The sequence below is a fragment of the Solea senegalensis genome, linkage group LG14 (assembly GCF_019176455.1).
Source record: "Solea senegalensis isolate Sse05_10M linkage group LG14, IFAPA_SoseM_1, whole genome shotgun sequence".
NCBI classification, from domain to species: Eukaryota; Metazoa; Chordata; class Actinopteri; order Pleuronectiformes; family Soleidae; genus Solea; species Solea senegalensis.
The window spans coordinates 17,392,979-17,420,534 of record NC_058034.1 but is presented as its reverse complement, the minus strand read 5'-3'; the positions used below and the strand labels follow the sequence as shown (position 1 = coordinate 17,420,534).

At 41.3% G+C, this 27,556-nt stretch overlaps 1 protein-coding gene across 7 annotated transcripts in view; it reads right to left on the bottom strand.

Moving 5' to 3' along the window:
* The window catches only part of LOC122780544 (discs large homolog 1-like protein), a 95,271-nt gene that overhangs the window by 44,300 nt on the left and 23,415 nt on the right, over positions 1-27,556 (bottom strand). For 3 of the 7 annotated variants that reach the window (XM_044043568.1, XM_044043572.1, XM_044043571.1), the window contains 2 exons: positions 24,528-24,650; positions 45-98 (listed from right to left, as the gene is read on the bottom strand). In XM_044043568.1, coding sequence (XP_043899503.1) covers positions 45-98; positions 24,528-24,650 — 177 coding nt within the window. Of the gene's footprint in view, positions 1-44; positions 99-223; positions 1,053-3,196; positions 5,847-17,728; positions 18,991-24,527; positions 24,651-27,556 lie in introns of those variants that run through there. The other 4 variants (XM_044043573.1, XM_044043570.1, XM_044043575.1 and 1 more) reach the window with 4 other exon arrangements.

Here is a 27,556-nt window from a genome sequence, read left to right as displayed (position 1 = left end):
ATACACAGCTGAGTAGAGAGGCATACATGACAGCAGGTACTCACATATGGGGGTACGTCGATGCTGTCTGTGTTGACCACCACTGGAGGGGGGTTGGCCTGCAAGAGAAAACACAAACATTTTCAATTCCCTTTTATGTTGAAGGACGTAATCGAATGGAAAACACGGACAGTGTTGTGCTGCAGAGGGAAAAGTGCAAAACAGAGACAGACAAAAGACTTACTCGTCTCATGTTTTGGTACAGCATGTAGAGAACCTCTGCTACGGATTACCACCATGGAGCAACTGCATACACCACATGACATACTGCACAGCTCCCGTATACTGGACTGTACTAGTGTACTACACCGCCAACCTCACTTAAGTGGAGTGTTTGTTAAAGCTCTGCTACACTGTCGACGAGTATTCATTACTACATCACAAAGAAGAAAATGATAATGTGATTTTTTAAGTATTCCTATGGTAGAAGATGCTGCACTGCACTTTCATACACCATCATAATTGCATGTCAGCTGCATCCAGAGTCCTGAATTAAATTAACATCCCATATCCAGCTGACGATTTTATATATCCAAAATGCCCTACACTGTGTCCTGTCTTCTTCCTCTCCCTCCAAGTGTTTCTTCTCTAAGCTCCCTCTCCAAGACGTTGAGAGACATCATCTTTCCTCTTTTCCAAAGTAAGCACAGGGAATATGACAAACTGTTTCAAAAGCTAACAAATAAGCACAACATTTCCAAGACGAGTACCAGCCCTCATGTTAGCATTTACCTCCAGTCTCCTCTAACTTTTGCAACTGCTCACCCATCCAGTGTCTGCAGCTATGGTCAACAAACCAGCCAATGATCAAGTCAGTCCATGCAAGACAACCTGAAGCTCTGCCCATGAAAAAAGTTCAGAAACCAACACAATCTGACACACAAACAAGCTAACCACAAAATGAACAGTCCACCCGGATTCCACAGCATCAACGCATCTATTTCTCTACACTAATCCTAACCTCTCTCACCCCCCCTTTCCACGTCTTTATCTTCTCTCTCCAACTCACACACACAAATATATTATCTCACTCCATGTGTGTGTGTGTGTGTGTGTGTCCACCACATGTCCAACTGTCTGTCTGTCAGTCAAAATGACTGGCGGTTGATCCCACATGGGAAAAAGGAAGAGTATTGGGAGGGGAGGAGGAGGCAGGGGATCAGAGGGATTACAAGCACGAAGGGAGGAGTCAAATCTGTCTGTCTAACAACAGCAACAGAGCAGAGGGTGCTGACAGATGCACAAAAACCTCCCCAAAATGTGTTAGTTAAAGTTAAAAAAAAAATATATATATATATATATATATATATAAATACAGTATTCAGCAGCATAAAAACAGACACAGAGGAAGGCTGAGAGAAAGACATGGATGAAGAGAATACAGTAAGGAGATTGAGGAGACAGTAAGGACATGCTGACAGTTGCAGCTGTGAGGATTCCTGTGTGTGTGTGTTCATTTGAATGAGGGGGTGAAAAAAACAAACTCAAAGGCAGGAGGTTACAGAAAATCACTGTATAATTATGCTTCATTTACAATCTGTGTGTTTCTGTCTTTCTTGGTGTTTTGAAAACCTCAAAATAAAATAAAGGCCAAAAGAACAAACACAAACAAAAACACACCCACACAGGTTTAGCGCAGTGAGCTATCATTTTAAAGACACTACTTTGTGTTCCATTTATTGTATTCACAGCCTAAACAAAGCATTAACCCTAACCTTAACCTAACCACAATTCAAATCTTACCTAAACTTCACCTGTTGAACCTCAGAAATGAGGCTATGCCTCATTAGGTTAGGTCTCCATGAGGACTACTGGTCCTGACAGGGTCACAGTTTATGCCAGAAAACAAATACAAGTACACACACACACATACACACAAAAACCATATCTAGACCACATCTCTCTTTACAACTTGTGCTCAGTGAACCAGCTACGTAATACGTAATTTTTATGGTTTCACTTTGTAACTAATTCTAATACTTCTCTATTTTTCAAATATCTGATCAAGGAATTTAGGACAGTATCTGGCCATTGTAATACTAACCATCATCATCATCAGCACTGCCCTACTTGTGCTATGTAATACTGTGGACACATCAAAAATAAAGTTGGATACAATTAAGATCATGTGCAGTTAAAACATTTAAAAGCTTTATTTCTCATTTCTGACCCCATATTTTTCACCGTAAGTAGTGAGGACTGTACACACGCCACGCAACTAATATCACTACTCTACTCCGTCTTCCTAATGTGTAAGGAAACTCAATTTGACTAATGAGCAAATTAGATGAAGTGTGACTAATCGAATTAGAACAGCCATGCTAATCACATTAATCAGACTACCACTACCTGCTATCTCAGTGCATCCACAGCAGATGTAGTGTACAGGGCATGAACTTTACCCCAACAACAGCTAAGAGGCAGCTGGCTGTTTCCCAACAACATGCAAGTCCGGTTTGGTTATGCTCTTTTGGTTATATCACTGGGAAAGATGGAATTGACCACAACCCTCGTACACTGCCATTATCAGCAGTCTGTGATGAATCAATCAACTGTACACTTTGTTTTATAATGACTTATTGGGGTAAATCACAGCACAATCAGCTCAATCCATCAGTTTGCTATATTTCCCAGAATTACTTTGACGAGGGTCACGTCACACAGACTATTAATATGTTGCACTTTGGCTGAAAGCTTAGAACTTAGGTTTGGTGGGGAAAGCACTGATGCACCTCAGGCTGTTGGTGCTTTGTTTAAAAGGGTAGTTTGACAAAAGATAATGGCAACATTACAGGAGTGACCTTCCATTTCCAAAATGCCCACACGGATGTGGTCAAAAATGAGTCCACTTAGGGTTTACTTATAGCAGCTAGTGTACTACTGGATATGTGTACTGACCATCACAAGGTAATGTAGTGTGTTTGATGGAAGATGATTCATATATGTTTCCAGGAGCAAGTCAAGATGGGTCAGATGCTTATATAACAGACTACCGATATACACTTATGTCAAGACTTCAGTGAGGCAACACGAGACAAAGGTGAACAATTAAATGTTCTTTGGGTACACATAGTTTATGCTTTAATGTTTGAAATGGAAAGCAGGACAGGGGTATATAGTGAAGTACCTACTGTATACAACCACCCATCAAACCTACCTGCACACAAGCCTGTATTTGAGGGAGGTGAATGAGTGGCACACGTAGGGGAGTTTCCGCCAAGTGTGCTCTCCAGATGTACATGTCATTGGTCCATGGCCTGCTTCCAGCCTTTCCCTTGTCTTTGCTCTTGGTGGGACTCTTCTTCACACTGTCCCTCAGGTTGGGGAACTTTCCTTTTGAGCCTCTGGGGACCAGATTGGTTGGCAAGGTGTTCCACCCATATCCGCCTAGACCGGAACACAGGGGAAGCTGTGCTGAGTGAAATGGGTGGATAGACAACGACTGGGAGGCATGAGGGAGAGGAGAAGGGCAGCGGTCGTGGTGGTGTTGATACTGCTGGAACAGCAACTGGTGACTGGGTGAATGGAGCTGTATCTGCTGCGGTTGATGGTGGTACAGTTGATGTGTCGAGTGCGAAGCCAGTAGGTGACAGGGTGAACTCGGAGCATGGTTCTGATGCTGGTTTTGAGAGAGATGCTGCAGCTGCTGGTGACTCGGCGACAGATGAAGCTGCTGATGACTTGGCGACAGATGAAGCTGCTGGTGACTCGGCGACAGATGAAGCTGGTGGTGGCTTGGCGAGTGAGGTAGGTGATTTGGTGACTGTGGAGCAGGGTGGTATGTTGGCGATGGTGGAGCTAATTGATGACATGAGGATGCTGGTGCTATGTGGTAGTAGCTCGGAGAGGGAGATGGAAGCAGTTGTTTTGGTGAATGGCAGCCGTGTTTCGGCGAATGGGCAAGTCTCTTTGGTGAGTGTAGTGGTGAAGGTTGAAGTTGGTGATTTGGTGTCTGTATTTGCAGTAAATTCTGGTTATGCCTCGAATGAGAGACATTCTTGCCAGCTTTGGCCTTTGCTTTGCCAGATTTTCCCTTAGCTGTGCCACTGCTGGACTTCTTGGGGCTACAACAGAATTCATGGCTGCGGAAGTAAGTGGTCATAGCTGCTGATATATAGGTCAAGTAATCGGTTTCCCTATCCTTAGCGCAATGTCTTTTTTACAGAAATGACAAAAGGGTACATCTCCTCAGATCACATGTGTCCAATTACTGTAGGACATGCCTCTCCAGAACAGCTGATCTTCCTGGGTTCAGCACAGAGTGGATGTTCCTGCCCTTCCACTCCCTTTGCCGTGTATCAGCATGTCTCAGTGTGTAAAACAACCAGAAAATCAAAAAAAATGTTTTTCATTTTTGCAATTATTGATATGAGCAGCCACTAGTCCTGGAAGCCTTCTTCAGTGCAAGTGTTAAAATTCCTCTTCTCAGGTTTCTCCATTCAGGAGCATATAAATCCACTTAACTCTGAAGGTTACAAGAACGAATGTGGACCATGGATCGTGGACAGGATTACCTTCCTTTTAGTCCTGGGGATCCTGAGGATGCCGGTCTGTCGACTCAGTCCAGGGGAGGATTTCACCTTCTCATTCCACGTCTGTGCGCCACTCCAGTGGTTCGTCACTTGGAGAAACTCAAAGTATGTGCACTGAAGTGTTAGTCACCTTGTAGACGATCCAGTTTGATGCATTTGTGACAAAAAGTAGAGGCAGTAAATCAGACTAGACTCGTATGTTCCGCTTTTCTTTTTCTGTTAAAGCTTCAATTTCAGAAGACATCAAGTCAGAAGTCAGAGTTAAATTTTCTTTTGTTTCTTCTTTCATCTTGTTGAGTCCTTTTGATTTAATAGTTGTAAAACATTATTGGGCACAGTTGTCCCACTCAGCCTCTCTCATCTTTCTATGCTGCCTCTCTCTGTCACTGTCTGCCCCATTCTCTTCAGCTCTCCCTCTCTCACTCTCTCTCTTTCCTGGACTAACCAATTAGGGACTTCCCTGGACTCCTGCACGTCACAGCAGCCGGGCATGACTAATCGATAGGCAACCAGGGTCAGTGATACAGTACTCAGTCCTCAGTGTGTGTGTGTGTGTGAGAGAGACTCAGTACTGAGCTGTGATTGGTGGAGGCCAGTCCCTTCCATCAACCTTTGTCATCTTCTTTCTTCTTCAAAGCATCATGGCAGGCCAGGGCAAATACAGACTATGAAATGCCTGCCATGAGTGTGTGTGTGTGTGTGTGTGTGTGTGTCTATGTGATGGCCTACTTCCTTGTGAGAATGTGTTGGTGTGGATACATGCATGTGCATCCTAATAGGTCCAGCTTTTTGTGTCTTATGGTGTCCAGTACATAACATGAACATTACACAGTCTATGGCAAATTCACACAGAACAAAGACTCCAGGCACAGTGTAGATGTATTTTGTTTGGTGAATAATACTAAAATTGCTGAGAAAATGAATTTAATCCAGGCATACATGTTTTGTAATTTACCTTTAGAAAAATAAGATTATACTGCCATGATTTGGTATTGAACCAGTGTCTTGTGTCTTTTAGTATTTAAATTATGGTTTTCATACTGTATATTTACATAGGTATAAACTTGACACAAAACACTCCTGTATAAAAAACAGCAAAGCTAGTTTTATTTGTAAATGATAACTAGGAATCAAATAGTTTGCATATAAGATTAATTATAGCTTCTGGCTGCCTAGAGTTGGTATTTAAAGCCATTGCTATTGCTTAGATGGAGAAATACACACACACACATTCATATCTTTATAATGTCAGTTAATATATACGACAACTTGCCCCAAACCAACCTAATAAGGGAGTGTGTGAGGCAGAAACACAGACAGATGAGCCACATTAAAAAGCAGCACCCATGTGGAGAGCGTAGAGACATGATGTTGAGGGTGGTGGAACGAAAGCCTGTTATAGCCGCCCAGTGTGTTAGTGGGTTTGTAAGTGTGTGTGTGTGCTCTCTGTGGAAAGTGCTGCTAGCGCTGCAGGCTAACCGCTCAGTCAGGAGAGTATGAGCAAGGAGAATAGGCTGTTAGCATCACAGAGCCAAATGAAGCCAGCACTAATACAGTGCTAGAGGGTGGGGTATGAAATGAAAATGCAGAGACAGGGTGAAGAGTTGTTCCAAGACAACAGTTAGAAATGAAATAAGGATAGGGAATAAGCCATCGAACAAAGCAAGTTTTTTTTCAGGAGAAAAAATATTTACTATATTACAGATAATATCTCTGTCCTTGTATGATTACAATCTTCACACTAAACGAATGACAAACTAAAAGTACCCTCACTTTTGGTCATGTATTCAACTTCTGAGTCTCTGTGTCCACACTATGTCAACAAACTGTAATTAGTTTTCTACCTCTGTTCCTGTCTGACACAGCTCTGAGAAAAATCATTAAATAACACATTAATAAACACATCAATTAGTTCAGCTGAATCACTGTGTTGTGTTCTGTGTCAGACTGTCCTGACTGAGGTTTCACAATACAGGAATAAACATCCTCAATTATTGAGAGTCCAACCTTTTCCACTCAACTTAATTAGTGTAATTGATGTATAAATTACAGTAAAGAGCATGCACACACATATTGCTCTTGACCTGTTATACTGACTCAGTATGAGGGTGGCTGCTGAAAAGGAGCAAATTATTAAATTAAGACCATTTTCATTTTCAAAAAAACAAGTGAAGGAGTGCCACCCCATCACACACAATTCTGCTGTGTAAATGTGTTTATTAATAGCTACAGATTTCAAGAGAAACAGCCATTTATCCTTACAGAGAACTCTCACAACACTGACCTTCAGTCCATTATATCAAATCCTCCGAACACACTGTTGCTGTCCTGTCACGCATAATAAAGGAGGATCAAATCTACAAAAGAGAAAACCCACAATAAACTGGACGCAACACCTTAGCTGGGTGTTATGCTTTCTGTGTGAAACATTCAACGAAAATCAATGATCAGGATGTTCCAACTCCACTACCTGGTAGGGAGACATGTTTGTGATAATAAATGTCACCAGCAGGGGGGCTCAGCGTCCACACATGCATGAGGCACTGATGGGAGTCAAGAACTCACAGATATTGAACATGATAACAGCACTGTTCCTCTATCCTTACTGAGTGAATTAATTGAAGCAATGCAATGTTTTCAGCATTATATCATTCATAAGTGCAAAGCTAATAGGAAAACAAATATGCTGCATGTAATTCAAACCATAAACATAAAGCTGGTGTTGTGTGTGAGTGGTTTCATCTCGACAATGCATTCTATAAAATGCTTTCCAAAACTTAAGCACCATCATCATCCATCTACATGAAGCGGCATCTTGTTTAGTTTCACTGGGAAACAGGATGCTCCTCTAAATGTTGTCCACTCCTGCATGCATAGTCCAATTAATAACTAGCTAAATACCTTCCAATAGTTTGAAAATGGTAACAGCATCAGCCCAGCCCATTACGTTTTCCACCAAACATCTCAAAAGAGATTGGACAAAAAACAAAGCATCGTAGTTTAAGAACATGGAATCAATTAATAATTGGCATTTCTGCTTAAAACTGCCTCAACGTATCAATAAAAATACTTGCCATTAAAGCTGCAGCGCTTAATAACAATATATCAATATCCAGGCATCTTGTGACGATAAAGTCTACAGTATGAAAAGATAGCATGATCTCTACACTGCAGATCTGCAGTCTCCATGAATTCAGCTGGTGATCAGACAGCCTGAGATCTTCATTATCATATATCACACCAGCAGCCACACACATAACATGGCAGAAGGAGTCAGTATTCATTTAGGGATTCTGTCTTGATTTGAGCAAGGATTTGTGTGAGTCAGAAAATCTACATTTAAATTAAAGATGCACTAACTCATAACCCATGTTTGTGATGATAAACAGATAGAAAGGGTTTTGTTTTTTTCCCAAACATGTCCTCACAGAAAACAGCACCCTCCATTCTCACCCTCCCCATATCAAGCTGTTATGGCCATAACAACAATTGCCTTCTCATAGCATTCAACAGAGACAGAGAAAAACAAGTCTGCATGGCTGACTCACTTATTATTAGTCTTTCTTGGTCTCCACTGAATCCTGGAACTGGAACTGTGATCAAGAACTTGAAACTGTGATTAAGAACGTCAAACTGTTGCTGGCAGCATTACACCTCTCACATGTACAGCCTGCCAGAAATTATAAGAAGAATCCTGAGACTTGTTGGAAGCTTAATTTTCTACATCAGCAAAAAAATCATCATGTTTCATTGCCATTTCATGCAGATACATTTTCAGATCCTCCACTGCAGCTTTAAAGAAGTGTGTTTCAGTCTCTTAAGCTTAAGATTAGAGCCATTTACAGCACAAACATCAATGATTCTTTTGGTTTCATGAGGTCATGTGAAAAAACAATGCCTACCAATGGCTAGGTTATATGGACTAAAAGTCACATCTCAATATATTTTAGCTGAATGGCGATACTCGATATGTATCTCGATATGTTTCCTGTGATGTAATTGGGGTTTCCCCCAAAGCATTATAGCATATTAGATAAAATGTTTAACCCTTTAAAAAATAAACAAACAGTCTAGTTTGTTTAAGTTATAAGTTTAAGCCACATGCCAAAAATGAATCCTTGAATTTTTCTCGTTTAGAAATATATCGATATATATTAAAATATCGAGATATCACTACCTACCGATGGCCACAGAAGATAGTCCTTAAAACAATCCAATCACAATGTTGGCTTCTCGCAAACTTGATCATGCAAAATCGCCAGCAGCAATCAAACACTACCTGAACAGCTGCCTGACTATGTGGCTGCATGTGCGAATCACAGCTGCTACTGTTTCCTTCACCTTGCAGCTCCAAGTTTCTTAGCTCAAGTCCCAACAAATAACGCTATGTTACAAGACAGATACACAACCTTTTTTTTTTCCTTCTCGAAGTACAATCACTTTCTCAAGTCAGGACAAACTGTATAGCAGAGACAAAGTGGCTCATGCACAGTTTCCTTAGGGCTCACTCTGATGTTTTGAGGCATCAAGTCAAAAAACTAGTATAGCAGTAATCAACAATTAGTTTGGAAAGTTGCAGGAAGATTTTAAGCATCATGATATCAAATGCAAGATTGCAGACTGACAACATTAAGACTGACAACGTGAGACACTGCAGTTTGAACTTTTGTTGTAATGGAGATGATAAAGAGTACAATACTTTCTTTTCTAGTCTGTCTAAAGAAATAACCCATGGCATTTTCTGTTATGGATATGGTCTCAATGTATGTCAAGTTTTTTTTCCTCTTTATCAAGGTGTAGTATTGTCACGTTTTCATCTCCAACTCAAATGATAAAACTGTTTTCGCAGCCTTAAGAGGCTTGGCAGAGATCAAGGGGCTGCTGCCACCACTGCTGCAACACAACAGTGATTTAAAACAGGCAAACCTCCAACACTGCGGCAGTTGTTCATTACACTTCCATCCTTTGGGTAATTTATCACCACTCCACTTCATTGGTGGTAATAAATCATGACCTTTCATCATGTCGGCGATGACATCTCCTTTTTCCCACCAGATGCCTTCAATCTTTTCCTCTGTTCACATTTGCACCAAGTCTGCCCCACCCATCCACACACCTGTTGTCATGAGCCTCGCAGTCACCTGAGCTCTCACCTAGAGCTCATTTGATAATCAGCCTTTTATTATAAACCCTGGGTTGCTTCCTTTGTTCCTTGTTGGATCATCTGTCCTTGTTCCCTTGTTGATACCCTGTGTATCTACCGCCTGTGTTTTGAAGTCCTGTTTCTATATCTGTCCCCTTGTCTGCCAGCCTGCTTACCAGTCTGCTTACAAGTCTGACGTATGTATTTAAAATAAGCTCAACGCATCGTCCTATCTTTGTGTTTGCATTAGTCATAACTTATTTGGGCTACTGAGGTTTTAAAATTGTAGTACATACTTTTATAGATGATCAAATGTCTGTTAGATTCCAACCAGTGTCAAATGAGTTTCTCTCAGTTAGCAGGGTTTAGATTTTGTGTGGGTCGGTAAAATTCCCACACTGTACACAGAAGTGATTTGTTTGTTTATACAAACAGAGGCAGCGGCTCCATTTCGCTAGTAAAGTGAAGAATTAAAGTGCCCACCAACATGTTTTGTGAAGATTCCTCAACTATGTTTGATGCAAATCACTTCAGTTAGTGCTTTTTAATAACCCTTCTGACAAATAAACATAAAAAACATAGATGAAAAGTAAGGTTAATTAAAATCTACGTCTTATCAGATCGACCGAAATGACTGGTTGTAATACATGCTGTGCGGTTGCACGACCAATCTAGTAATACAACACCAGCAGTCAATGTTATAGTAAACCTCCGTCTCTCTCTACAGGAGCAAAGACGTGATTCACCATCATCATTAACATCCAGTTATGAAGTGTTTATGCTGTACCAGTGAATAGGTCAAGCCTTCAGTCGTGCCAAACCACCTCATACTAATTACAGGAGGATAGAAGGAGCTGTCATTATATTGTGTGCAGCCTCATTAGTTGGTGGGTCATATTAAGTGATTGCTCGTAGTCAGCTAATCTGCGCTGATTAAATCAGCATAGACGGAGAACAGGCTGGAGGTAGAAGACTGTGTGTGTGTGTGTGGGAGAGAGGGAGCCGATATGCAAGCTTCATCCCACACACAGAAGGTGACGCAACACCTCGCATATTCTCAAAGAAAATCAAATTCGCTCACTGCATCAAACACGATGTGTGCATGTCCGTGTGAGCGGCTGTTGTCGGTTTATTTGAGCGCACAAGACTGACTTTGTGGATTGAGCAAAAGGAGCAAATACATTTGCACACAATCGCTCTTCTGTTTTCCTTAAATCATAAACACAAACACCAACACACACCATGCACCCCTTGGTAATCAGAATAGCAGCATCACCATGACAGCAGCTGATGCCACCCGCAGTATTGGCCATGCATCAGAGGAAGAGCTCATTGGTTACGTTACCATGGACAACTGTGGTCCAGGTTGTAAACACTTGCTCCTCCCACTGGTGATATCACCTCCTTACTACCAGCATGTGTTATAAAATTGGGGGATTAATGTTCGCCGACTATTTATGATATAATTGATTTATTTGAAGGGAAATAAAACACATTTTTGACAAAATATCTAAACCGAATGACACAGTACTAGTCAGTACTAGTATTACTCATGGAGCTTTGAGGGTTTCAAACAAGTCCGAACATGTAAATGTTTCCACGTCATTGCCTTTAACCTTCAAGTCACTCCAATATTTACTCCCATATGATATAAGCACAGCACAGACATGGCAGACTTAATTTTCTTCCTCTATTACCTGAGCCAGCTTCTGAAACTGGACACTGCACCATCGTATGTTGCACGTCTCACAATCATTTTTGTTCAAATTAAAGTAAACGCCGCAGCAAAACACTCCGTCCATTCCACTTCGCTAACTCCTGCACTGCTCCATTTCTCTGTGGCGATGATGTAAAGTTACAGAGTGAGTAAAAACTGTGGGAGGTAAACATTCACAGTTATGGTGTGAAGACACCAAAATACAACTTTCACTTTTGTTGATTCCATACTGCCCACATAGCAACAGATGATCTATAGGAGTACCAACAGTATCTGCAATTAAGTTTGGTTGTGTACGTGTGTAGTCAAAAAAACTTGAGAATTATACACATGTGCAGAGGTGTCTTATAAGGTAAAGTGGAATGTTTACTTGGGCAGCAGGAGAAGAAGAGAAGTCTTCTTCTTGGGGAGAGCAGGTTTATACCCTGAGAGATCAAACCATGGGTCATCCACAAGTTGTCAAATTCAAAATGACCAGTATATTATTCATGAGATTTTCACTTTTAAAATTAACCCCTAATTTGCTGAGAAACCACAACACACATTTCAACACTCCTGTTATCCTCTAAACCTGTAACAAGCATTATCCACTGCTCAATTCTGACAGTTGAGCCTTTCACCAATTTTAACGAAGTGACTAATTGACTGGTTCGTTCTCTATATGAGTCTGTCAGATAACCTGATTTGTGCTCTCTATATTGATGGATGCATTATTACCCAAAAGAGTAAAGCACATGATATAGTCCCACTACCTAATTTTAGCTAACAGGCTATCATATTTCTCTCATTGTCCTAATCAATCACTAATTCTCCCCTCCGGCGTCTCTCTCTTTATCCGTTTCCCCCTTCTGTCCTGCTCGGTCCATCCCTCACTGCCACTACTGACCACTAAACACCTCTTTAAAGCTTTTAGTGCTCCTCCCAGAGAGCAAGGATGACTTTCATACCTATGCTTTACCACTCATCAATAATCCATAGAGAGGGGCGGTGCTTTAGGAGTGAGGCTGCAAATATATTTTGCAATTTAACCACACGTTTGTGTATGCAAACAGTAGCGTTCTTATTTTACGCAACTTGTTGCCCGTGCACTAACCACGTGGGAGGGAATATTTAAGGAGGGCAAACCAGCGCTAGAACAACAACAATCGGATTTGCACAATGACTCCCTGACCATTATAATTTATACTGATCGGTCACAAGATATTTTGACAAGCGTATTTGTAAATGCCGTGACACAGACGCGAGTAATGTTTGTCAGTAAATCTCATCTTCAAAGCTCTCTATACAATGGCATTTTTTCCTTTATGTGAAGTGTTGAGCATACATTTTGTTTGTATATCTTTTATCCTGAGAGACGTTAAATTTCAAGGTTCACTTCTTCAGGCTTTAGTCAGATGAGTGTTTTCTTGGTAGATCAACTCATTTAAACTCATTTTATTAGCAAATTAAACACACCTGCATTTATTACATTCACCACAACGGTGTTACATTAAATTAACATAGTTATTTGTAAAAAGTGTCTTCAGTAAAATTTGACGTACCTGTAAAATGTAGCATTTAATTAAGAGTGGTTGACAAGCAAGATGTTGTTATTTCATCTCTAGTCTTTTTTCCAAGATATTCAACCAGTGCCATGGCAACGATTGACAGAACTGTATTAAGTAAATATGATGTTTTTATTTCTTTGCCCTTCCTCTCATAATGTGGATATTAATAAGTGTGGCGTTACCTGATCAAGACGTGCACAGTCTGCAGCTCCAAATCCAGCAATCAGTGCATTTAAATGTAAGTTTAAAATAAGTACAGCAAAAACAATGGAAAAGAGTGGTATTAATGCTTTGAATAGTTGGCTATACTATGAACTCAGGTGGAGATAATAGGAGCTTTACAACACATGAATAAGAAATGTCAAGCTGCCCTGAGATCTTGAGGCACCATTAATTCTGCATTTTGCAACAGATGTTAAGAAAGCCTCCTTTAAGGGAGAAATGCAAACTACAACTTCACCTCACCGTCACACTGAGACAATGACAGAATTGTGAGCTGAAAGGAGTAATTAGTAATAACAAAATGCTATCCAGTGAGATTAAGTTCTCCATGTGGACAGGTTGCAGATTTCTATATGTGACATCATTTTCACTCTATGATATATTAACAAATGATTGCAAGCATATGTGTGTATGTTTACAGGCGAACACTCACTGCATACCCCACTACCCAATTGTTCAACCAAATAAATCCTCTCCTCTGTCAACATGTCCTACAGCAGGTGTTTTGTGTTATGACGTATTAGTCACACAGTAAGTGCCGTAAACAGGAAATTGGCAACACCTTGGGAAAACACTGACCGGTATGATTACAGCAAAGACGGTGTGAGGAGTTAATTTTCTCATGGAATGGGCTGTATGTCTGCAGACAACTAAGTGCTGCGAGCCTGAGCGATGTCAGTGGCGCCCCATCCGTTCTAATCAATAATGCAGGTTTGAATCCAATAGAGACATTACTCCCATTTGTCATCCGCTGTCCAAAAAGTGTGTAATCATTTGGAACATGCATCATCATTCCTTCACACTAAAGAACCCATGATTATGTCCCCAACAGGTCAAGGTTCTGGGGTACCCCTGAGGAGGGTACCCAATTCCCATTGCTCAGCCACATCCAGTGTAATCCTTGTGTTGGTCCCAAGCCCAGATAAATGGAAGGGGTCAACAATTTCTGCCAAATCAAATAGATCACCCGCTGTGGCGACCCCAAGAGAAGGGAGAAGAAAAAACTCTCCATAACACATACAACAGGTCTGCTGAAACCAAATCTACAGAATACGTAAGTGTTCCTTCGTTATTTCCATCACAACAGCCTGTCACCAAATTATTCTTGCAATTTTGTTAGCCCAGGACTCGAGCATAACTTGCACTGAAGCTTTCACTGATGGGAGAATACACTTTAAGGATTAATCCATATATCAGCAGGTAGAGTTGTGCTGGGATTTCATAATGGCCACATCTGCTTCGCAGCACTTTCCTAATGGCTGATGAGTTCAGGCCCATTTTTCCTCACGGAGAAAAGAGCAGCACATTAAATATTGATAAGCAAGACCTCAAATATTCTTCTAGGGCCAGGTGATGTGCAGTTTTGAGCACATTTGCTAAAGTGAATGAGAAAACACACATGAAAGGAATATAATAAATACAACACTAAGCCCTTGGTTTCTGAAAGGAAGAGGTGCTTTGGATTTAAGAATCTGCGTAGACAGAGGGGACTTTGATGGATTATTGAAATTTGCATAATGCAATTATTGTGGCAACGACATTGTTTCTGAAATGTTACTTCAGAAAAAGCTAAAGAGACGAGTCTTGCGTGACACTTGGGACAATTTTAAGTTGTTTGCCGCAGACAGTGGCTGCGTCATCTGTCAACATCAGAGGGAAACCATGTTCAGACCCTCATGAAGTGAGTAGCATGAGCCATCCTGGCTCCTTAGTGGGTTGCTTTGGAAATTACTAAGCCAATTTAATCAAACTGCTAGTAGAGTTCTGCAACTTATTTTCGATGAGCTCCCAGCCCAAATGAATAGGAGTCGTTAATATGATTTCACTTAAGCACACAGACCACCACATTCTCATTTACATACTACTATGACTAGTCACTAGGGCTGTAATCAACCAAAGAAATTCATGGTCGACTGAAGCCCTGACATTTCGTCTCAAAATCCACTAGTCGAGTATATTTCCGAAAAATATACTATACTACGTTGATATCAACTGTTGAGAAATATATTACATTACATGTCATTTAGCAGACGCTTTTATCCAAAGCGATTTACAATGGAATTGAGTACAATCAGCGAGGGGTGGAATCGAACTTGCGACCATTGCGACCATGATGTTTTTTCGCACATAGGGTACCGGTCTTAACCACTGAGCCACTCCACCCCCATATATAGATGATTTGTCTCATGTCCTCGCACAGAGCGAGACTGAATATAGGAGCTGAGACACAAATAGATCGCTGCCGTTGTTGCGGGCGAGTGCGCCTGCAGTTATAAAACGAATCAATGATTATTAGACTAAAACATTGAGATACGCCGATTCTGATATGATCATTTACTCAAAACGGACGGAGCAACATAACGAAGACAAGTTAGCTTACCGTTTTTATATGATATGTTTGTAGTCGAGCTATGATATTAAAACTGTTGCTGGCAAACTTTGCATTTGACTTTTTTTTATCGCCATCTATTTTTGTAAAATGCTGCCGCACTGCCAATGTCTTTGACATGGATGTTAGAGGACGACTGACTGTAGCTCAACATTAAATAAAACCACTAGACGTTCTGTAGTCTTTCTGTCTCCTGTGGGTTTTCAAAATACTGAAAACAAGGGGGGTGTTCTCTGAAGACACGCTGTGATCTGTGGAACAGGGGTGCTCTGAAAACACCCCCATTAGCACTTGGTACATTCCTCCAGATGAAATCAAATTAACCATAGACTGTATGAAATTAACACGGCAAAAAGTTGACTTTATTGATTGACTAATCGACCAGTCGACCGGGACTTTACAGCCCTACTAGTCACAGTGTCATCCCTTCACCTAACCATGATTGACTACTGACGGGCATAGGGAGGGGGCGCTACAAACTAATAAATTAGTAGTAATTTACTACTAGTGTCATGCTAAAATATACACAGCATAGTAAAAGCCAGATTAAACCTAAGCACACAAAACTTTACTCACTATTAATTCAGCACACAGTGTGGTCTGGTCTTAGTGTGGTTCGACGTGTGTGAAGGAAAAGGTGCATCAGATTTTAAATGAATATAACTCCCTTGTCGTAAGTAATCAAATAAAATAGTTCAGCCAACGGCGAGGTACTCGTCCACGACCCGAGAGCTGGGACCCCTGGTGCAAAAAGAGTTTTTTTTTACTTCATCTTTATACCAAAGGTTTTAAGTTACAGATCACGATAGAGGTGGGCAAGACATGTCATCTAAGAGAATATCACGATTGTTGTTTTAAAGATATATAAATTGTCATTATCGAGTATTTAAATTACTTTGCATAAAACGATGAAACACAAACATTCCCTGAATACATTGACAGTGGTTATGATAATAGGGAGAAAACATGGAGACACCGGCCCCCGCAATCAAGTCTTTGAGATTGTTTTATGACTTTGTCTTGCTTGTACTTTGTACAATTTACCTTATAGTAGAGCATCTGCCCATTTACCCAGAGTTCAGTGTTTCTACACTGTCAGTTATAAGTCTTTAACTTGAAAGCTAATGTCCATTGATATAATCTGTAAGCAACAATTGATGACTTAAACAATTAAAATCACATTTTAAAGTCCTTTTTTTTTTGTTAAATTATCGTTATTGTCATAATCCCAAAACATATCAAGTAATTATTTGTTGCCCATATCGCCCACCCCTAGTTCAGGATGATATTTAAGCCATGGCATTAAGCCCTGTGCTATCACTGCTTAATGTAACTGTTCACAATTGTTTATCTTAAGTAAAAATGTGTTTTTTTCCTAAAACAACTTAACATGTTGATGCATTTGTGACATGACGTAGCAACCTAAATTAAACCAGTGAGAGTTCCCATGTTATTTATGAGGAATCACCGTCAACACTTTATCCTCATAGGTCTAATTCATCTCAGAGAAGTCACATGTCACTCATGGGGGTAACTACAGCTGCTACCTGTGCTAACCTTTTAGCACAAACTATAAACCCAGCTGGAGTCAGTGAAACAACCCGTCTTTTGCATTTCATTCAAAGGCGCTCCACATATATAAATCCACATCACATGAACTTGTGACGTGGCAGTGGCTCCTCTCACGTCAGATTAGTACACACCTTCCTTTTTCTGTGGTAAGATTTTGACCTCATACAGTACAGGCACTGGACTGCTCAGCTAAATGACGGCATTACCATGGCAACACACCAGCTCTCTGAGTCTTGTACACTTTGCCTGAGCTTATTTCCATGACAACATAACCAAAAATGTCTGACACAACCCGAGAGCTGCTTCAACTTAAATTGAAAAACCTTCCCTGCTGCCCTCGACTGCCGTTCTGCCCTGGCCTAGAACCTGAAACTAGATAATCTTTGCTAATGTAATGATCAGCCCCCTACTATGTACACACACAGTCACACACCAAACAAAAACACAGGTTAAGTTACATGCTTCCCACCCTGATCCCCTACCACCCCCAAGCATAAAGCGTGTGTGCGCGCACACACACACACACGCATACACACACACACACACACAGAATGACATGTGTGTTACCTGGCTAGCATTGATACAGTCGGTGAAGGCACTCCTTCGAGAGAAGAACGTGAGGAGCTGCTGCCAGCGAGAGGAGGACGTGGAGGGGGAGGAGGAGGCAGGAGAGGAGGTGGAGGGGGAGGAGGTGTGGGGAGGTGGCAGCTCCTCTGAGGAGCCCCGCTTTGGCCCTAACTTCTGCTTGACTCCCAGCCCGGTCCCTTGACCCCCAGATCCGCCGCCCACCCTCGCACTGCGCGGGTACAAAGTGTTGTTGCCAAAAATGTAGTTCATCGTCTCCGCCGTCAGCGCTTCCCTTAGACGGACAAGATAGATCTCATGTTGTAGTGCTTCTCCACTGCTGCTTCATCTCCAGTTTCTCTCCCGTCACTCTGCTCCCTCTTTCTTTCCTTTGGTGTTACTTTCAGAAATACAGTCCAACTCTTGCCTCTTCTCCGTCACTGGCGTCTTCTGATGATTATGTTGCTTTTGTTGATATTTCCATCCTCTCTCATCATTTTTCTCTTAATAATATTTGCCTTTCACTTATTTTTTTTGCTTCTTCAGGAACAGGATAGCAGCTGTCAGATCAAGAGATGAGGAGGAGGAGGAGCTGGAGGAGGAGATAAAAAGTCCAGCACAGGTAGACAGAGTCGCCTACAAGTTAGAACAGTAGTCTGTCTTTCAGGGTCCTTGTACATCTGTCCACCCGTCAGTCCATCTGCTCGGTTGTCCTTGTTGTCCATCCATTTGTCCATCATTCCATCTCCTCTCTAGCCGGGAGACTTGTTCAACACCCCCATCTGTGGAAGTCCAAAAACTCCTCCTCCCTATCAACTCCTTTTTCAGAGTGGAGACAGAGTGAGAGGGAGCGTGGGCCAGGCAACCACAGGATATGAGGATTGATTATTAAAGGAGTTCACTCCTTCTCCCTTTCTTTCTCCACCCCACCTCTTCCTTCTTCTCTCTCTCCCTCCCTCCCTCCTTCACTCTGATTCCTCGGAGATGACCAGTCAATCTCCTCTCTGTCACTGCGCGCGCTCCCATTAAATATGGAAGGAAGACGGGCAGGAGGGATGGACGGCTGGACGGATGAAAGGAGGGAGGTGAACGGATGCAGGCGAGGGAGAGAGCATCTGAGGTAGGTGGATGGTTGGAAGGATCACTGAGCAACTCTTCTCGTTCTCCTCCCCTCCCACCTACATCTGTGATGGCGCTCCAAGTCTAACTCTCATTTTTTGTCTCTCTCACTTAGTGCATTATTCACTCTCTCTTTTTTTTTCTCAACCTACCTCCACCCACCCTCTGTCTCTTTCTTTCTCTCTCTCTATCTCTCCCTTTTATTGGAGCTGTAACCCTACACCTCTCTCTCTCTCACACACACACACACACTCTCTGTCAAATATTAGCCACACCCCTAAATTCCAAGAAGCCAGTAATATAGCAGAACGTCATTCCTACTCCACACACACAAATGTACTGTAGTGTGTGAGTGTGTGTGTATTTGTATGTATATCTTTGTGAAGAGCAAAAAACTGTATAATCTGTAAGATGTGAGGACCTTTTGGCTGGTGTTAAGACCTGGTTTTAGGGTTGGGTTGCCAGGGTTAGATTAAGGATTATGTTTAGGCATTTAGTTGTGATGTTTTAGGTTATGGTAAAGGGCTAGATAAAGCATTATGTGTCTGAATGTCCTCACTGGACAGCATTAAAAATATGTGTAAGTGTGTAATTTTATTTGTTACCTTTTCTGGCATAAATGTTGACCTTGTCAGGTCCGGCATGAGGTCTACTGGTTCCACCTCTGAGGAACTGGTTAAGTCTAGAGCTAAGATTTGGTTGGGATCGTGTGAGACTAAGATTAAAACTGGACAAGAGTTCCACAAAGTAACAATTCACGCGACATCAACTGGTATACTTTTAAGTGTTAAATTACATGCATTCGTTCATTAGTTGAGAGTGTGTGTGTGTGTGTGGGGGGGAAAGAGATTGTTTCCTGAGGCAGCTTCCAGACACTGCAGCACCCAGCTCTCCCACACACACATACGAACGCACATACTCACAGACACACAACTCACAAACAGATGGATGCAGACACACACACACACACACGTAGCATGACTCTCAAATGGAAAACAACAAGCTGTTGCTGGGCACTGACTGGGATAAAGGGAAAGAAAAGAGATGAGGAATCATGTCAAACAGGTTAAGAGGCTTGTTTGAATGAACTAGTTTATCTGTGTGTGGATTAAAAGCAAGAGTCCATACAGCTGAAGGTTCCATCAGCTATATGATGTCTGACACTAACTCACTACCACTTAATCCTTTCCAACAGATCCACAACCACCTGAGGTGAGATAGCTATTGTAACCTCCCGGAGGATTAGCCACAGGTGAAGCAGAACCCCTCCACAGCTTCTGCCTGTGTTTCCTTGGGAACTGTATCTATGGCAACAGCTTCCCGTGTCCTGAAATACACCTGATAGTGGCTGTGTTGTTTCCAAAGATCTGAACAGATCTGAGGTTCCCTATGCTTTTTTTTTTTTACTAACATAATATAAAGCAACCTAGATTATATGTGACAGTGAAATAGAGTGGGTAGCAGTGATGGCGGATTTTCACACCAGTGCCTCCCTATGCTTGAATCACAATATTTTGCTTGAGGCTTCTCTGACTACTGCTACATGGAAAGATTCAAACTAATTAATCTGTTTTGCTGAAACGCTTCTACACAAAGGCTACAGATATTGACATTATCATGAAAGCAACATTTTGAATCACACATTCCATTTCTGCCAAAATATTCATTCTAAATGCTGTACACAGGCCCTTTAAATGAAGTGCCGACATGCAACGCTACACTCCAACAATAAGCTGTGAAATAAAGCATACACGGCCCCTAAAGAGAGCTAGGGTGAAAATTAGTGGCTGCAGAAGACTAACACTGATACACCGTGAGCTTCTTGCAGCACCCACAATCAGTCACAGTACAACACGTCAATTATGGGACTCGCAGTTTGAACACAAAGCAACAAGCTATCATCATAGCAGCTAGAATAATTCACAACTGGAACCGTATCATTAGCATCTGCCAGTCACTGGCTACAACAGCAAGTACAACCCACAGACATGTCAGCTGACACAGCAACAATCCAGTGACACACTGGCCAGGTCTCAACCCTCCATGTGACTCCCTCTCTCTCTTTCACTTTTCCCCTCTCTCTCTCTCTCTCCAGTCAAATGTCAGCCAGTGAATGCCAACTCTATTAATATTTTAGGACCAATTAAATAAAAGCACACATCATGCATGATTAATGTATGACTGCTGAGAGAGCCAACTTTGCCCTTCCCTTCTCTATAGGTAGGCCAAGCTAGACATAGTTTGCCTTGCATACAAATGCTGTGTTCACTTTTGTAACTTGCTCCTGTCATGGCAGTGGGGGCCTCCACACAATGGCCCAAAACCTATTCTGGGTCTCAGCGAAGCCGACTGTAGATGTGTAGTAGACACAGTAACCCAACAATAATGAAGGCATGCTGGGTTTAGCATTATACACCTGAGGTGTCATGACTGCTAATTTTAGTGACATGTAAACAGTGCTTTAAATGGGCCGGTACTGTTCGGTACTTACCCGTTCTTGCAAGAGTCTAGTATTTGTTTCTAGTGTCTAGAGTTTTTATATTTATTGCTAAAACAAGAACAATATCCACTTTGGCAACCCCTACAAGGGTAAAGCCAAAAGAAGAAGAACAATAATATCTACTACATGTTTTAAATAGAGCTGAAACAATTACTCGATTCATTCATTAATCGGTTTGAGGATTTTTTTCATTATTGAAACAAGATCCCTGATTGTTTTTGCTTCTTAAATGTGAATATTTTCTGGTGTCTTTACTCCATATAACAAACAAATTATTTAAACCAAATCATTTTGGTAGGTGGACCACACAAGACATTTGAGAAGCTCATGTTTTCCAGGTTTTAAAAAACACTGGTCAACATTATGCACCAAACAATGACTTGATTAATGGAGAAAATAATCGACAGTTGCAGCTCTAGTGCTTAACATTTCTCACTAATGTTTAGCTGGAGTCACTGACTTCTTGTCTCATTTGTGTCCTGGAGGACAGCATCATAACATCATCATGACACCTAAATTACATCATTAAAAATGAGTTTAAATCATTGTTGGAAAAGTTAAGAATAATCTACAACAAGTCCAGTTATTAGTTATTTTAATATCGACTAAATATTAGGGATGCATGATGCACTACCAATGAACTAATGTACGAAGCTGTTGATGACACATTTGTGCCGAGTCATTTCAAAGACATAATTCCCCAACTGTGGATTAACAAATATTGTTCTCACAAAAAGAAGAAATAAACAGCACAGACATGACTCAGCTGTGCATGGTGAAGCATGCGATATATATAGGCTTTTTGGATAGGCATTTTTTATCTGACTGATACCGATTCTCATAGAAGTAGCATATAAATCAAGGAGGTAGCAGCTTAATCAGATATCGGCAAATCTTGCCGTGTTTGCTGATATCCGATAAAATATCCTATAAATAATTTTAACAAACAGATGTTGTGAAACTCACTAAGATCTGGTATCTTTTATTTGCTTTAAGATTTTCAAAATGTCTTGTTAAGTGACTACTCTCCTTATCACATGGATAAGGGGAGTACTGCATAACTGTAAATAAGAGCTTCTTGTATTCTGTAGAATTAATAAATAAGCACTTTTCTTGTGGCCAGCAGCACTGAAAGATTTGTCCTGTCACTGTCCCGTCACACTGCATTGGCTAAACCTTTCATTTCAACCCGAATGTCAATAACATTGTAACATCAGCTTTCTGTAAACTGAACATCTATACCGAGGAGTTCTCTAGTGGTTTCTGAACCATTTTGGCCTTGACCCAGTCCCTCCATTAGATCTCATTTGGATTCTGGTAAGGGCTATTTTGAAGGGCTGAGCTGTCAAATTCAGCTCTTCGGGCATAAAGCACTTCAGAACAGGCAAAGCACCTGGTCAAGCAAGATGAGAATCGTAGTAGGCCAAGACAGCTCCCTTTGTTTGGATTGTGTTTATTCTTAGTTATGCAGCACAGGCTGCACTTTATTTTAGGGTCCAGTGTGTACCTGACGGCGAGACTGCAGAATGCAACAAACAAGAGGAGGACTCCACTCATCCTTCTCTCTCAGGCAAGAACATAAAAGAACTACGGTCTGCCAGAAAGGATGTAAACAACTCTCTTTTATCTCCACCTCCTTCTTCATTGGTTTATGCATTCGTCTTCAGTTGTCTAGTGAGCTTTGCTTCAAAATGCACAAGCTGGCGGCTGTAGGAACCTGTAGTTTACAGATGGTGGCCTCCCTAAAGAAATAGCCTTGTCTACAAAACAAATAAAAGTCTTATTCTAAGGTTACCAACACTAAAATGTTTTATTTTCTACAACATATTGACAAGTACTTCCACTTGTGAAAGTGTTTTTAATGATGGCATTACACTCCTTTCTGAAATGTGACAGGTTTTGTTGTTGTTGTTGTGAGGAATTATCATTTGATTGCACTGTTTTCCCCTCGCCGACAAAGCTTTCGAAAAATTTCAGCTTATGTGGTTGTGCTGCCCCACGTCGACTCTTCATTTCTAATAGAGCATTACCAGGAGGGGAAAGAGATTCATCTGGGAGGAGTGATTTGGCTGGCTGACAGGGTGATTAACAACCAGGAACAAATCTGCCCCCTGTCTCTGTGTCTGTCTGCCTGTAATTCTGCCTTTATCCCATCTCTTGCCCTTCCACAACCCTCCCTGTTTTTCCTTCCTTCCTAATTATCTACATTAGCTTAATGACTAAGAGCCTCTAACATCTCTGACTGGACTATGTGTGTCTTAACAGACACAAAGCAAATGGCCTTTTACTGTTTCTCTGCATCCAATCTCTGCTTTAGATTAAATTCAGTGACCTTTTTTTTTTTTTTTGTTAAACTTCATAAGTCAGTTGCACTCCTGCAGTTTGTAGCTTTGACATTAGTGATCATACTATGCCCTATTATTATCTTCACAGTCATCTTAATTCAGATTCAGTTCAGGGAGGCACTGCACACTATCAGCTAAAGGCCTCTGCTGCCTCCTGCAGTCGACCAACTGTAACTACATGCACAATAAGTGGACTAAACTGCAGACTGTTCCAGCTCTCACTTGCTTTGACTCTGTGTACACTAATAAACACGCAGCAAAACAACCGACATACATCACGAGCCAGCCATTGAAATCAATCCTTAGTGATGCTGCAATTACACAAGAATCCACAATCTGCAATTCCCCCACATCACATCCACATCAGACTATATACAGTGCAGTGGAAAAAGACACAAACTTTCACATCAAGCATATATATTATTAATCATATATTATTAGCATGCTTGGTCCAGCAAACCATGCTGCAGAATTCATGCAACGTGCAGTACTTTAACATGCTATGAATAATGAAACTGGTTTAATTTACTAAAATGAAGCACTCATTCAAATTGTTTCTCTTCTCCCCTCCTCTCTGCCAGTTGTGACTCCTTTCTCTAAACTTGTTCAAAGTTATTTTTCCATAAGTCTTTATTCCACCATCTGTCATTGGGACTTCCAGAAATTCAGTTTCACTGGCAGAGAGGAAAGTCTCTCTTTATTTTTAACAGTGTTATAATAAAATGCTGTTCAGCATTGTGGCAAAAAAGGAAATATATATATAGAACAACCAAATGTGACATAACAACAAACGAGCAACAACGAGTGACGCATGCGACAGGCCCAGGGCCAGGTTTACCTGGTAGTAGGCATGGCTTTCAGAATAGAGGGAGGAGAAAGGCGGGGCAGGAACGTCGTGCAGCCTCTCTCCCTCTGCGTGAGGCCACGCCTCATCATCAAAGGGAAGCTCGGGAGATTCTACCTACGATGTACAGAAACAGCTCAAGGTGGTGCAACACACACACACGCAGTGGTACACTCATTCATTATATGTGGATTTGGATTTTTTTTTTCTTTTTGTTAAACAGTTGTTTTTTGACAGTTCATCGCCGATAATTAATTCATGATGCACTATAACCAATAACGGATCATGAGTTACAGATAAAGAAGGAGAGAAAATGTCCTCTCACAACATACAAAGTAATTTATTGTTTTGTGAGCATGGATTATTCATAGGACGATGAAGAAACACTACTGTGCACTTAAGATAAACTCCACGGAGAAAGAAATGTGTATGAATGAGGGTGCATTTAAGAAAGAGGAGAAGAAAAAGAGAGGTGGCAGAGGAGGAGCGTGTAAGGAAGAGGAACATGGTACATGGGGAGAACAAGATGGCAGGTCCATCTGTCATATACGGACACGAGCCAGATCCTTCACGTGGACACGATCGTTCAGGGCGGAACACATAAGGAGGAGTTCTCAAAAGAACACCACAATACTTAAATATACCAACAGCTACACACACACACAAACACAGCAGGTCTTTATCACATGGTTTAAAATACAGACGTCAATTAGGGACTGAAAGGAACCAGTTTATAGAGTGCAATGATGATGACCGTGCCATAATCATTTCATAATCGATTAATCTGTTGATTGTTTTCTCGATTAATCATTTGGCCCAGAATATGTCAGAAAATGCCAATCAGCGTTTTTAAAACCTGGAAAGGATGATGTTCTTAATGTCAAAACACAAAACACTCAAAGCGATAATTGAGTGAATGTTTCAGCCCTAAACCATACTGGTCACAAGTTAATAGGTTTAAGTGCAGATGACATCCAAACAGACTAGAGCGTATTATTCTTAAGATGCGTATCAACAGGAAATGCACATCTACTGTACGCTGTTAATGTATATTAACAGAAAGAAAAAGAGACTCCTCATTCACCTCCCCAACAATGAGTGGATGAAAACATCTTTTGACATCGGGGACACCTACTCGTACCCAAGTGACCAGTGAAACATTTAAAGGGGAAAAGAAAGTAGTATACAGCCACTAGGTGGAGCTGCACAATTCAGAGTCACTGTACACACATATATGCACAAGTCCTAAATGAAGAAAACAAGACACTAAATGATATTGACACAGACACAGGTAAAATCTACAAAGGAGGGAAAGAAGTCAACATAAGATAACATCATTGACATTGAGGGGTCACTGGAGCCAATCCCCACCATTCACTTTTACACTCACCTACAGACATTAAACCTCTGCATGTTTTAGGACAGTGGGAGGAAACCGGAGAACCTCGTTTGGAGGAGTCGCGAGTTTGGTTTAAGGCAGCAGTGCTAACCACAGTGCCGCCCATGCGACCCAAGACAACACACACAAAAAATAATGAGGTGTGTGTCTGCGTGTGAGTGATGTGAGCTTTAATCTGCAGACAGATACGGCCCGATCAACCAAAAATAAAACGTTCGCCAAACTATGCAGAGCAATTATAAGCATGTGCAAGAGAGATGAGGAGGCAAAAGAATGAGAGCCAGCCAGACCGATACAGACTCAGTGCAGGGCAGAGATAATATTGGGCCTCATTACTAAAAAAAATGGGACGAGCATTCAGCTGAATCGCTTCATGCAGTTCTGCAAAAGTATTCTCCAGGTACAGAAAAGTCTCTGTGCATGAAAGCAAATGTAGGCCAGTATCCTTGACTTCTCGGTACAAGCACTTCTGTCTGAACTTAAACTTAAAAAAAAAGAGGCTTCGGTTACACCTTGACTGATGTTTTGTGTTTTCACCAGCAGCCAAAATAGAAGCTAATAGTATTAGACTTTAGACTTTTAAGCATATCACGGCTGGTGGTGACTGGGATATGTGTCTCTGTGACATTTTTTTCAGAAGCTATTAAAAAAAAGCTGATAATTCTACGCTTGACTGCAGAAAGATTTTCCTGAAGAAAAGTGAAGTTCTTCAATTCAAAGAGAAGTAAATATATTGTATTTTGACAGAAGTGTAATGAAAGCCAGGATACATTTTTTTAGCCAACATACAGAATGATTGTGTTTTCAGCTTCATCGGGCGATAGGCGGGGTACACCCTGGACAGTTCGCCAGTCCATCGCAGGGCCACACACAACTAGAGACAAACAACCTTTCACTCTCACACTCACACCTATGGTCAATTTAGAGTGTCCAATTTACCTGTTCCCCACATTGCATGTTTTTGGACTGTGGGAGGAAGCCGGAGTACCCGGAGAGAATCCACGCACACATGGGGAGAACATGCAAACTCCATGCAGAAAGGCCCTTGTTCCAACCGGGGCTCGAACCCGGGTCTTCTCGCTGCAAGGCGAGAGTGCTAACCACTACACCACCGTGTGGCCTGGCAAAGTTTCATCAAGCTTAATTTCTTTGACTTTGGTCAAATTGAGTCACATTTAACAGTGACTTGAAACATCAGAAGCGTTTGTTTGCTTTATTAATAATTAAGTGAAAACACAATCCTTTCCCAATCTCAACCAAAGTGCTTGTTGTTCTTACACACAATTAACACCCTGGTCTCTGGTATCACAATCAATCCCTCAACCCTGACCACGTTCCTTCATCTTGTGTGCGATACAACAGCAAATAAGGTTTTCTATGGCAGCAATTCAGTACATTAAGGCATTCAGACGCGGCCTGATGATGACTAACAGAAGCTCAAAATGAGCATCAGAATGGGAAAGATAGTTGATTTGAGTGACTCTAAATGTATGCATGGTTGTTGGTGTCAGATAGGCTGGTCGTATAATGCTAATCTACCAGGATGTTCACGCAAAACCATGTCTAGAGATGACATAGAAAGAAAAATTATCCAGTGAGCCGCAGTTATCTGGGTAAAGATTCC